General features: G+C 38.4%; 1 protein-coding gene across 1 annotated transcript in view; it reads left to right on the top strand.

The window, feature by feature from the left end:
- Positions 1-331: 331 nt before the first annotated feature.
- TRPM7 (transient receptor potential cation channel subfamily M member 7) overlaps positions 332-14366 on the top strand; it is a 122138-nt gene continuing 108103 nt past the window's right edge. Inside the window, exon 1 of the mRNA XM_082681130.1 lies at positions 332-454. Coding sequence (XP_082537256.1) covers positions 452-454 — 3 coding nt within the window. The 5' untranslated portion in view covers positions 332-451. The remainder of the gene's footprint in view (positions 455-14366) is intronic.

Raw genomic sequence — 14366 nt, 5'->3', positions numbered from 1 at the left:
CATCCCACGGAGATCTGGGGAGAACACCTCACCCAACTCGGCATAGCCGAGGTGCTGGGACGGGGCGCTCGTGCCCGACGCGTACGCGCGGCGCGCATGGAGGCGGCCTGGAAGTGAGGGAGCGCGCGCCTCTCACGTGACCCGGGCCGCGGGCGGCTACGCACACGACGCGCCCCTCACGTGGTCTGTCTCCAGCCCCGTCGCCGGCGGAGGCGGGCGCGGGCGCGTCCCTGTGGCCAGTCACCCGGCGGAGTTGGTCGCACAATTATGAAAGACTCAGTTTCTGCTGCTAGTGCCGGAGCTGAGTTAGTTCTGAGAAGGTTTCCCTGGGCTGTCCTTGTCCGGCGGCCTCTGCTGCCGCCTCCGGAGACGCTTCCCGATAGATGGCTACAGGCCGCGGAGGAGGAGGAGGTGGAGTTGCTGCCCTTCCGGAGTCCGCCCCGTGAGGAGAATGGTACTGGACCCACGCAGGCCCAGGCGGGGGAATGGCCCTGGGGGTTGCGGGCAGGGAAGGGGGAGGACTCGGCTGGCAAGTGTGTGCGCGGAGCCGCTCTTCCTGGGGCTATGCACCGCCGGTTTGCTTTGAGGCTTCCGGACTTGCCGTGGCGGGACGGGAGTGCAGTTCTTTCGCGGGTGAGGAGCAGGAAGCAGGTAGCAAATCTGGCGCGACACCTCGTCGCGGGAATCCCCTGAGCGGAGCCCCGGCTCAAGCGAGGGCTCTTCGGGGCGGCAGAGGCGGGAGCCGCGGAGGACCTGGCAGAGCTGAGCGGCCGCAGCGCGCCAGAGGCAGCGCTCAGCCTGCAAGCTCCGCATCTCCCGGGAGCGCGTTCCTCCTGGCGCTTGTTGCTGGCAGATAAGGCAGCCAAATGCTCTGCTCAAGTTCTGCATGGAAGCAGAGGGAGGGCTGAGAGGGAGCAAAAACGGGATAGAGGATACGGCTTTGGAGCTGTGCCTTGTTTGCTGCGCAGCGTGTACTCCACAGGTCCATTTTCCTCTGGAGCCCAAGAGGAGGGATTAGACGATATTGACGCTAAATCTGGTTTGGAATTTTCTTTAGCAAGATTTAAGGGTTTTATTGGGGCGCTGCTGTAGGTACCGAGGCGATGTGTTGTCTGGATTTGTGTCGAACCGCCTCATCCGTTGCCCCAGAGAAGGGTTGGTCGTGTTTTAAACCAAAGTTGTGAGAGGGATGCGGCGCATTTCACCTTCTGATGGAGGTTTTTGTTAAGGCCAGGAATAAAATGAGAGGATTTCTCACAGAGAAAGTCATTTAGATCAGAGACTTGACGAGCGGGTAGGTATTCCTGGTCAGTAGTTGAACTAGATAGGCTTCATGCAAACAATTCTCTCTTTGCTGGAGTCTGACAGGTTTACTTTTCTCTAGAAACTAATTCAAGTACCATACAAATTGAAACCACGAAAGTAGTTATGCTTTGAATAAATAGTACACCTTTCCATTATTTTCCACATTTTTCGGTAAAGTCAATAAAAACGTCATTTTACCTTTTTTCGTAATTTTTAAAAGAAGGATTTGTTAAGTTCCTCTACCGACGCTAAATTTTAACATTTATTACTTAAGTGGATTTTAAGGGAATCTATTTTGGGGGGGGGAAGTTGAATCAAAGTGCCTTTCATTAAAAAAAAAGCAAACCATTAATACTGTTCAGTGATGTGTCTAGTTTTCCTTTTTTTATATGGTAAATAGCATACATTTGAACATGCCACTTAAGTATTTAGAAAAAAATTTAGATACGTTAGAAAATGGAAGTGAAGACGATTCATCATCTTAAAAGCCATTGCTTCCTACTGTTTGGTTAAAGCAACCCGATGACTTTGTTTCTAGTGACATTCTAGTGAAAGTCAATTTCTTAGTCTTACCTCAGGTGCTGTTCTTAAGTTCAGCCTCTTAATGTCGCTATCTACACACTTTGAAATCTAGCCTTCAAAAATTGACGTGGTCAGAGTTTCTCTTGTGTTTGTTGTCTTTCGATTTTTGTGGCAGATGCACCCCCCGCCTCCGAAACAACGTTTGTATGCAGCATTGTTGTTTCTACAGGGAGAAGTTTTCACTTTAAAATTTGAAATTAAGAATCTGATTTTATTTTTTACGTTGCTTGGGTCCTGACTGCTATTGAGTTTTGTGATTTTTCCCTACAATTTCCAATTAAATTACAGTGAAACCTTAGGATAACCTAATACTGAGGTTCTCCAATAATGATAATTCGTTGAGCCTCCTCAACTTTAAGGTAAACACTGTGACCTGAAAGTTTCCCTAAGTATGTTGTAGCTACACTGTATAATTCTTATTGTAAACTCTTGTTTAAAGCCTTTGCTTTAAAACTAATCAGCCAACAGACCAAAAAACAACACAAAACAAATAAAATACCAAGAAACACAAGGGAAACTGCAGTCGAATAAATTTTGTTACAAAATTAAAAACCATGGCTATTAGAAATATTTGTTTCATTCATTTGGTAAACACTTAGTGTTTAATATATTCCAAGCACTGGAGTGGCAAAGCTGTGTTAGACAAGTTTCCCACTTCCAAACCGCTTACGTTCCAGTTATTTATAAAAGAACTACCTGTCTATTGTCAATGGGAGATGCATACATCACAAAACAAACATTTAGTGTCTAGCAGGCTCTGTGATACTCTGTCTTGAAGGGCAGTATAGATATGCAAAAAGCAAAAAGGTAGTTTGATATTACTGCATAGATTACTGTGAATGTATAGGCTAGTCAGGGAGAGAGAAAGGAAAGTCTGGTTAGGCTTGCAAAGGAGCTGATAGGAGAAGTGAGTGTCGTAGAGGCAATAGGCATTAATTAACCTGGAAATAGAAGGTATGTAGAATTTGGTATTGGTGGTTTTAGTCTAAGGGAACTGAGCTTTAGAAGAGAAGAGCATCCAGGGAAATCCCTGGTCCAGTGTTTAGGACTCGGCGCTTTCACTGCTGAGGGCCTGAGTTCGACCCCTGGTCGGGGAGCCAAGATCCTGAAAGCTGTGCTGTGCGGCCAAAAAAAAAAAAAAAGCATCCATAGTTTATCTTAAGATCTGTTGTACGAGTACTGTATGTAGTTTAGAAGGAGTGGAGTATGGGATGATATATGGGGTACTAGTCTGGGAGTGTTATAAAGATAGGCAGGGACCAGATTTCTGAGGGCAATGTATGTTATGCAAAGAAGTTTGGATTTTATTCTGGAGATGAGGGGTGCACTGAAGGAATCAGTATGGAGGGTGACTTGCTGTGTGTTTAAGCTGAAAAGAGAGTCCATAAGGAGGCTGTAGCAAGACCAAAATATTTAGGGCTTGACGTAAAGAAGTAGTAGAAGAAAAGAAGGAACTGATTGAGATGTTTAGGCGTTAGAATATTTAGAACTTGGTTCCTTTCGAGGAGGTGTGTGTGTGTGTGTTAGCAAATGTCAGTAAGAAGAACCAGACATAAAATGAAAACATGTAATAGTTGAAGTCATTACTTAATATGTGCAAATATAATACTTAAAGGCAGTACTTAAAATTGTATTTTTGACTTCGATTTTTTTTTTTTACAAATTTATGTATTTATAGCTGCATTGGGTCTTCATGGCTGCGCGGGCTTTCTATAGTTGCGGTGAGTGGGGGGCTACTCTTCGTTGCAGTGCACGGGCTTCTCACTGCGGTGGCCTCTTGTTGCAGAGCATGGGCTCTAGGCATGCGGGCTTCAGCAGTTGTGGCTCGCGGGCTCTAGAGTGCAGGCTCAGTAGTTGTTGCGCATGGGCCTAGCTGCTCCGTGGCATGTGGGATCCTCCCGGACCAGGGCTTGAACTCTTGTTCCCTGCATTGGCAGGCGGATTCCCAACCACTCTGCCACCAGGGAAGTCCCTGGTTTTGATTTTTAAATGAAGGTCTATTGAAGCAAACACTTCTAAAATTTAAGTTTGAGAGTTTTGCCAACCATAGATATTTTTGATACAGTACTCTGATAATCTCTTTCTTTAACATTCTAATGTGGGAGATTTCAAACTTACAAAGGTATAATAGTACAATGCATCACCATATACCCATGACCCTTTTCAACAGTTTGAAACATGTGAATATTGTTTCTGCTATTATCCCTCTCATTCCTCCTCAACTGGATAATTTAAAAGCAAATCCCAGACATGTTCCATCTACAGGTACTTCATTATGTGTATCTCTAAAACGTTAACATATCCACAGTACTATTAGCACACCTAAAATTAATAATTCTTTGATATCATTAAATATTCAGTATATTTCCTTAATTTTCTCATGTTTTTTTTTCCAGTTGGTTTGTTTGAATCAGGATCCAAAGAAGTCCACACAGCATTTGGTTGATAAATCTCAGTCTCTTGTATCCCCTCCCCCCCCTTTTTTGGTCTTGTCATTTAACATTTATTTAATGAAAAAAAAATCCAGATCATTTGCCCTGTAGAATTTCCCACAGTTTGGATTTTGTTGAATGTATCCATATAGCATCCTGTAACATGTTCCCTTCTCCTCTGTATTTCCTGTGAACGAGTGGTTAATCTAAAGACTCTATGATTCTAGTTGGATGTTTTGGCAAGACTGCTTCACAGGTAGTGCTGTGTACTTTTTATTGCATTACATTAAGAGGCACATGCTGTCTGGTTGTTTTTCTTTTTTTGATGTTAAGATTGACCAGTGGGTTGGTGTTGTCAGCTGCCTGGTATTTGAGTTGTGACGTTCCCCATCATACATTCACATAATAGTAGCAATTGATGATTATTGCCATTGCTCAGTTATTTCACTCTGGGTTTCTGTTTCTCCTTTCTTTTTGGGGGAACCTTTCAGCATATGATTAAATTTTACAGTTTTTTTTGTTGTTGTTGTTTTTGTTTTTAAGAGACTGCTCTTAAAATGAGCAGTCTTAAAAATGCCTGTTTTAAGTTTGTTGCCTGGAGGCAAAGTTCAGAGTGGTTGAGATTAGTTTAGAACATGAGGAACATTTGGTTATCTATGGGAATTTGAACTGAGTCATTTATATGAATTGGTATAAAAACACTTAGATGTGTGTCACTCTTAGAAGGGGCTTTGTAATTATTAGATTAGTTTGAATATAAGTGAAATGTGTGACTTGGAGAATTGGACCTCTTCTAGTTTATCTTTATAAAAATGTTGGTTTAATTTGAATTAAGTTACTACTTTTAGATATTTTGTTGACCCTTTGGTTCGGTTCACCTAGGATTTAGAAAATTACTCTGGATCTTTTGGGGGAATATGTGTTTAGTTTCCTGACTATCTAAAGGTTTTAGAACCCTGTTGAAGAAATTTTGGTGTATGGCGGTAAGCAGTTCTTTGAAATTGATAGACTTGCCTGTTCACCTAAGCATCTTTGCCAAGTCACACTGTTACTCTGTGAAAGACAGATGGTAATCTTTTTTCTACTTCACCTCTGGAGCAGTACTAGGATTAAAGTCTGTGAAACACTATTTGTCCCTCCTTGCGTCATGAAAACATGTTAATAACTTAACACCTCAACTATCCCAGCTGCCAGACTTCTGAAAACTTCATCCTTTGGAAACCCAACTCCTCATAGAAAGAAAAAAAGCTTTTGAGCCAAGCCATTATCAGAAATATAGCACCCTTAAGCCCAGAGTTCACTGGTTGAAAAATATGTGCAAAGTGAAATTTAATAGGCTTAGTTACCTACTTTTCTCTGACAGTTTGGTAGTACATTAGGAATGATAGAAGGAAAGTTATCTGGGAAGCAGACTAATACTATAAGGAGGAGACTGGAGAAACATTAACTAGAATAGAAAGATGGGACTGTAAATTACCCTTCAGTATGTGAACTAGCAGTCTTCCTTGTTTTTGAGTATAATTTACCATACCCAGCACCTGGAAGGTGCTCTACCCAGAAGGTACTCCTGACTAAACAAAGTGTGTTATAGGCTTTAGACAAATTTTCACAATATTAGCTAACATGTATTAGCATTTTGTGGCCATCGTTCTAAATGCTTTACATATATCAATTACATATATCACTCTCAAGACTCCATTATGAAGTAGACACTTTTTCCGCCCTCCATTATTTGTATAAAGAACAGAGAAGCAGAATCACTCACCAGAGGTCATAAGGCTTATAAGTGGAATAGTAGGTGTTGACTTGCCAAATTATAGAAACCTGGAGAAGGATCTTTATTAGCGAGATGTCAGATGACAGGTGTTACTGTTAAGTAAAAAAGTTAAGGTCATTTAAAAAGATGTGTCATTTATGGCTGAGTAGTATATACAATGGAATATTACTCAGCCATAAAAAGAAACGAAATTGAGCTATTTGTAATGAGGTGGATAGACCTAGAGTCTGTCATACAGAGTGAATTAAGTCAGAAAGAAAAACACAAATACCGTATGCTAACACATATATATGGAATTTAAGAAAAAAAATGTCATGAAGAACCTAGGGTAAGACAGGAATAAAGACACAGACCTACTGGAGAACAGACTTGAGGATATGGGGAGGGGGAAGGGTGAGCTGTGACAGGGCGAGAGAGAGTCATGGACATATATACACTAACAAACGTAAGGTAGATAGCTAGTGGGAAGCAGCCGCATGGCACAGGGATATCGGCTCGGTGCTTTGTGACCGCCTGGAGGGGTGGGATAGGGAGGGTGGGAGGGAGGGAGATGCAAGAGGGAAGAGATACGGGAACATATGTATATGTATAACTGATTCACTTTGTTATGAAGCAGAAACTAACACACCATTGTAAAGCAATTATACTCCAATAAAGATGTTAAAAAAAAATATGAAGTAAGCTACTGAATTCTTTAAAGACTCTTCAATAAAGGCAAGGTGCATCCTTTAAAAAAAAAAAAGATGTGTCACCTTTAAAAAAATTTTGTGGTACCATATTTTCTTTAAATGCTATAAAGCTTAGTAGAATTTCCTTTACTACCAAATTTCTATGTAATAACTTTAGGATAGGTTATTTATAACTCAGTTGTTTACATGGTATTTTGACGAAGTGCAGAGATTTACTATTCTGAGGGAATCCTTAATAGATTGGAAAAGTCATTAACTAAACTAAATAGATTTTGTTATAGGTAGAACTCATTAATAAAAACCATAGATGCCTATAATGAGTGTATCAACAAAGTATCATCACACTACTCAGGGAAAGAGAATAGGTTGTTATGGTTTACTCCAATATGAAGGCTCAAGATTTGTAATAGAGAATGTCCAATACTTCTTTAGATTTCTCTTTTTCAGATTAATTTTTGTGGTATCATCTGAAAACATATCAATCAATGGTCATTGAATTAGGTATATGTGATAGATCCATTTAATTCAACAGATGCTGTTGCTTTTGAAAAAATATTTTATTAGGTAATAAGGAGCCAGGAAAAAAGGTGTAGAATTTAAATTGTATACTATTTGACTGAAAGTACATAATATTTTAAAATAAATGTATATAATTTGAGTTCTTTGCTGGTTGTTTTTGTTATGGAATTCAGGTGTGTAGATCATAATATAGCAGACAGTGCTTATCACCCAGCTTAAGAAATAAAATATTACAGACAAAATTTGATGTACCCCATCAAAATCCCATTCCACTTTCTACTTTTTCAGACATAACTTTTATCCTAAATTTAGCCTTTATTGTTCCTTTGGATGCTTTTGTAATGTTGTTACCAAGAGTATGTATACTATATAGTGTTTCTATGTTTGATATATATAGAATTATGTACATCTTTTTATGGATCTTTTTTTTTCGTTTTCTTTTTTTACTGAAATATAATTGATATACAATATTAGTTTCAGGTGTACAACATAGTGATTCAATATTTTTATAGATTATACTCCATTTACAGTTATTATAAGGCAGGGGATATGGGGATATATGTACATTTATGTCTGATTCACTTTGTTGTACAACAGAAACTAACACAACATTGTAAAGTAATTATACTTCAATAAAGATATTAAAAAAATAAAGTTATTATTAAATACAGGATATATTTCCTGTGCTGAACAGTATATCCTTATAGCTTTTTTTTTTTTTTTTGGCCTCTCACTGTTGTGGCCTCTCCCGTTGCGGAGCACAGGCTCCGGACACGCAGGCTCAGTGGCCATGGCTCATGGGCCCAACCGCTCCGCAGCATGCGGAATCTTCCCGGACCGGGGCACGAACCCGTGTCCGCTGCATCGGCAGACGGACTTTCAACCACTGCGCCACCAGGGAAGACCTCTTTTTTTTTCTTTTTAATGAACATTCGGTTTTGGAGATTAATTCATGTTGATACATGTGAGGTTTAGTTTATCCCTTTCAGCTGCTATATATTATTCCACTATAGGAATATGCTGTATGTTGTCCATTTTACTGTTATTGGGCATTTAGGTTGTTTCCAGTATTTTTACAAATAATGATGTAACATTCTTATATGTATCGTCTTATGTACACATGTGAGAATTTTTCTAGGAAGTATATATCTAGACGTAGAATTGCTGGGTCATAGGGTAGGTGCATCTTCATCTTTGTAGATATTGCCAAAGTGTTGACCAAAGTAGTTGTGCAGTGTCCACTCCCTCTAGAAATATATGAGAATTCTTTTCTTTCCCCCAACGCCTTTGCCAGCACTTTTGATGCGGTTCTTTTATTTTGCCAGATTCATGAATGTGTAGTAGTTCCTCATTGTTGTAATTTGCATGTCCCTGTCCACCGGTAATGTTGTGTATCATTTCAGGTTACAAGTTTTTGGCTATGGTTACCTCCTCTTTGATGAATTGCTTTGCTCAATTTTCTAATGGATTATCTTTTTCTTTTTTATTATTTACTTCTAGAAGTTCTTTATGTATTCTGGATACTAATTTTTGTTTTTTTGTTTGTTTGTTTGTTTTATGAGCTACAAATACCTTCTTCAGTCTCTAGCTTTTAAAATTTTTACTTTGTTAATGGTGGGCTATTTACTTATTTTTAGGTTGTTGGTGTACATTGGTTTTTAATTTTAGTGTAATAATTTATCAGTATTTTCTTTATAGCATGTGCTTTTTCTTATCTTGAGGTTATAAAGTTATTTATTTTTTGGTAGAAGTTTTAAAGTTATGACTTTATTAACCCATCTAGTATTCATTTTGAATTCTAGTGTGATAGTTCATATACATATAGTATATTGGTATTATCTCCTGATTTGTATTGCTGTGTCTGTCACACACCAAGTTTCCTTAAGTGCAAGTTTCTAAGTGATTTACTCAGTTGTTCTGTTTGTCTTTTGTGTCAATATATTTATTTGGATTTTTTAGCAATCTTAGGAGTCTGGTAAAATTTCTTGAGTTAGTGTAAGAAATTTAATTTTTTTTTTTTGCCAACATACTTATCTTTTTTTCTCCTACAATGATGAATTTTGATCCCTTTTCATTTTAATAATAATTCTTTATGGTAAAAATGAATTATTCTGGGTAAGACTTTATCTGGAATACCTGAGGAAAAAATTACTGCTGTTTGAGCTAAGTGGAGGTTGGTCACTTTTTAGACTCAATGTCTAGTCTTCAATTATTTAATGTCTTGGACTCGATGGTATGGCATGATGGCAACTGCTCATACTTATCTTTATCAAACATTTTCTATCCCTTAAATTGAGGGCAGTATTGGACTGGTAAGCAGTCAGGGTAGCAATCTCCACGAGGTCAGCAGGACAGCAAAACCAACAGAAAATAAGATGGGTTGTAGTAGTTGGACTCTTTACAAACATAGTCATGGTCTGAATCTGATTCTGTTTATTTATTTATTTTTATTATTATTTATTTTTGCGGTACACGGGCCTCTCACTGTTGTGGCCTCTCCCATTGCGGAGCACAGGCTCCGGACGTGCAGGCTCAGTGGCCATGGCTCACAGGCCCAGCTGCTCCGCGGCATGTGGGATCTTCCCGGACCAGGGCATGAACCCGTGTCCCCTGCGTCGGCAGGCGGACTCTCAACCACTGAGCCACCAGGGAAGCCCTGTTTATTTTTTAATATATAAAACTTCCCCAACTGTTTATCATTCCACAGAAGCTTTTCAACAGTGTCTTAAAAACCTGTTCAGAGGATTCATATTTGAATTATCAGTAATATGTAATTATTAATTAGTTAAGTGGTTGGCAGCCAATTAAGCACAAGAGCAGAACTCTAGCGTAAGGGCCTGTAGGAGTGCCAGGAGATCAAATAAATTGGACTTGACAGAGGAAGTCAAAGAGTGCCAGCTGTTTTCAACATTTTGCTTCAGGCTAACCTTAATTTTTCTTTGTCATTGTGCTGTTGCTGGCAGGCATGTTGACCTATGTACAAAATTATCATGTAACTCAAAATTTCTAGATCTGTAGTGTCATTTAACTTTTTTAAGCTATTGCATTTTATTAGTAGGCAAACTTCCTCTTAATTTGATTGCCTTTTTTCTTGAGTATGGGTCACATTTTCCTGTTTCTTCTTATATCTAGTAATTTTGGATTGTTATCAGAGGTGTTGTGAATGTTACTTTGGAGAGACTCTGGGTTCTGTTATAGTCCTCTGAAGACTACTGATTTTGTTTTTTAAAGTAGTTGTTATGGACTGAATGTTTGTGTCTTCCCAGAATTCAGTGTTGATGGTATTTAAAGATGGGGCTTTGTGGAGGTAATTAGAGTTAGATGAGGTGATGAAGGTAGGGTCCTTATACGAAGAGACACCAGAGAGCTTGCTCCCTCTCCCCGACACAGTGAAAAGACAGCTGTCTGCAACCCAAGGAGGGGGCTCTCACCAGACACAGACCTTACTAGCACCTTAATCTTGGATTCCAGTCTCTAGAAGTGAGAAAATGAATTTTGGTTGTTGAAACCACAGTTAGGTCTTCCAGTATTTGTTACAGCAGTCAAAGCAGACTAGGATAGTAGTTGATTAACTTGACTGTACTCAAATTCCAAACTGTGTCTCCTTCAGTGGGCAGCAAAAATATCTGTTCAGTTATTTTATTCTTAACTGACATGCTTGAAATCTGCCCCATGTATACGTACTTCATGGGTCAGCTAGATTTGAACAGAGTTATTGTGCAGCATTTAAGCTTCCCTTTCTGTGACTCTGTCCTTTGCAGAATCACTTTTCCCATCACTTTCCAGCTGCTGTTGTCACCTTGAAGTTGCTGTTCTGGTTCTTCAAGCGAGTAAGACTGTGGGATTTCTATTGGAGTTTTAGCTACTTAGTAGATGTGGAGTGGGGACTGTCTTAGGCAAAAAATGGGAAACTCCCTCAGTGCTGTCCCTTTATCTTAAGTACAGACTTCATCTGATTTCTGCTTGCTTTTGGTTGCCTCTCCAGTGCCGTTAAGTAGTTGTTTTTTTTTTTTTTTAATTTTTATTTTGTCCAGAGTTTATGGTTATCTGTGGGAGGGTTAATCCAGTAGAACCTCCATAGCTGGAAGCTCCTTTCTAATATTAATATATAGAACCATAGAGTGTATTTAGTTGTAAAAATAGATTGATTTTCACATGTTACCTTGAAAGTAGAATTTTTAAAGCAATCTTTCTTTCCCCCAATTTTTGTTCTCAGCATATAGGCAAGAAGGATGTGCTATTACTGACTTGTTTGAAGAGTCGTATGTGGTTAGAAGGTTTATTTATAGCAGATGTGCCCCTTATTGCTAGGAGACAGATAGGAAGAATTTATAACTGAATTTTGAAGAATTGTTGAAATATGACTGTGTGTGTGGCATTTTGCTAAAACACGGACCGTAGTCTTCAGAGCAACATTGTGAATTAGGTACTGTTATTTTTCTATATTATAGGTGAGGGTACAAGTTCAGAAACTTGCTTAAGGTTGCATCGACAGTATAAACAACAAAGCTAGAATTCTAACAGGTTAATCTGACTCCAGAATCTGTGCTCTTTAACCACTGAAGATCACTAAGTGATCCCTAAGTTTCCCTCTTTTGCTAATGTTCTGTGGATATAGTTAGTTTTTACTTTACCTAGTAAAAGTTCCTAAGTTAGGAATTTTCAGATTTGTGTTTGTAGTGTGCCACCTTTTGGTAAAATTCAGTAATACAGTCTAGCAAAAGAAGTGTAAAATCAGGAATATAAATATACATATATTTGTAATCCAGGGTACATTTGATTGGATACCTGATGGTAGAGCAGAAACTCAGAATTTCAAAAATTGCAGAAACCAGTCATTGGGAAGGATTTGCAGTTATCAGCTGGGATATGTGACTATCAGCTATAGGAAACCTGCAGGAAAAATAACTTTTGTTAATCTACATCTAAAACTCTTTAGCCCCACCTCTTTTTTCACCTCATTAGAAAGCAACTCTTTTTTTTTCTTTAAAAATATTTTTATTTATTTTTATTTATTTTTTTGACCACAACAAAAGCAACAATGACTGCAGTTTACCAAACACGAAACACACTCATACTATGTCATAATATTGACATTCAGTCCAGTAATCCTCTACTGTAACAGCTCCTTTACTTTGCAGTGAAAATTGATTTGTATGTTTTTTGCCTCTGAGTCCTTATGGGATTTTTTTTTTTTATTCAAACAGAAAGTCACAAAAATTATAATCATCCTAATCAGTTCACTCAGTCCCATGTAATTAATTTATTTATCTTGATATTTTGTTAGCACTTTTATGAATTCATCAGTTTTCCATTAGAGTTCTGAAAATGCTTATTCATTCAGTTCAGCAGTATAGTCAGTTACCAGAAACCTGTACTTGTCAGAGTCTTTTCCATGAATTCCTTGAAGATGAAACCCTTTTACAGGAACATTTTTGGAAAAGCATCAGAGTACATCCAGAACTGTCTGTAAATGAAGAAAGACTTAAAAATGACCATGGTTAAAGATTTGGTGAAAGTTCATAATAATTGACAAGGAAATTTAGTTATTTCTGAGATATACATTTTAAAGTAATAACTAGAATTATGACTTATAACATTATATCAGAACATATAAGATTTTTAGAAATTTCATGTAATGTCTGAAACATTTATATTAACATATTTCCATACAAATTAACCCAAAGAGAGTTTAGTATTAGTTTTTTTGTTTTTTTTTATACTGCAGGTTCTTATTAGTCATCAGTTTTATACACATCAGTGTATACATGGCAATCCCAATCGCCCAATTCAGCATACCACCATCCCCCACCCCACCGCGGTTTTCCCCTCTTGGTGTCCATACGTTTGTTCTCTACATCTGTCTCTCAACTTCTGCCCTGCAAAGTGGTTCATTTGTACCATTGTTCTAGGTTCCACATACGTGTGTTAATATACGATATTCGTTTTTCTCTTTCTGATTTACTTCACTCTGTATGACAGTCTCTAGATGCATCCACGTCTCAACAAATGACTCAATTTCGTTCCTTTTTAGGGCTGAGTAATATTCCATTGTATATATGTACCACAACTTCTTTATCCATTTGTCTGTCGATGGGCATTTAGGTTGCTTCCATGACCTGGCTATTGTAAATAGTGCTGCAGTGAACATCGGGGTGCATGTGTCTTTTTGAATTATGGTTTTCTTTGGGTATATGCCCAGTAGTGGGATTGCTGGATCATATGGTAATTCTATTTTTAGTTTTTTAAGGAACCTCCATACTGTTCTCCATAGTGGCTGTATCAATTTACATTACCACCAACAGCGCAAGAGGGTTCCCTTTTCTCCACACCCTCTCCAGCATTTGTTGTTTGTAGATTTTCTGATGATGGCCATTCTAACTCGTATGAGGTGATACCTCATTGTAGTTTTGATTTGCATTTCTCTAATAATTAGTGATGTTGGGCAGCTTTTCATGTGCTTCTTGGCCATCTGTATATCTTCTTTGGAGAAATGTGTATTTAGGTCTTCTGCCCATTTTTGGATTGGGTTGTTCGTTTCTTTAATATTGAGCTGCATGAGCTGTTTGTATATTTTGGAGATTAATCCTTTGTCCATTGATTTGTCTGCAAATATTTTCTCCCATTCTGAGGGTTGTCTTTTCGTCTTGTTTATGGTTTCCTTTGCTGTGCAAAAACTTTGAAGTTTCATTAGGTCCCATTTGTTTATTTCTGTTTTTATTTTCATTACTCTAGGAGGTGGATCAAAAAAGATCTTGCTGTGATTTATGTCAAAGAGTGTTCTTCCTATGTTTTCCTCTAAGAGTTTTATAGTGTCCGGTCTTACATTTAGGTCGGGAATCCATTTTGAATTTATTTTTGTGTATGGTGTTAGGGAGTGTTCTAATTTCATTCTTTTATATGTAGCTGTCCAGTTCTCCCAGCACCACTTATTGGAGAGACTGTCTTTTCTCCATTGTATATCCTTGCCTCCATTTTCGTAGATTAGTTGACCATAAGTGCGTGGATTTATCTCTGGGCTTTCTATCTTGTACAATTGATCTATGTTTCTGTTTTTGTGCC

Source organism: Grampus griseus, assembly GCF_964374135.1.
Source record: "Grampus griseus genome assembly, chromosome: 2".
NCBI lineage: Eukaryota > Metazoa > Chordata > Mammalia > Artiodactyla > Delphinidae > Grampus > Grampus griseus.
This window is presented reverse-complemented; position numbering and strand designations above follow the sequence as displayed.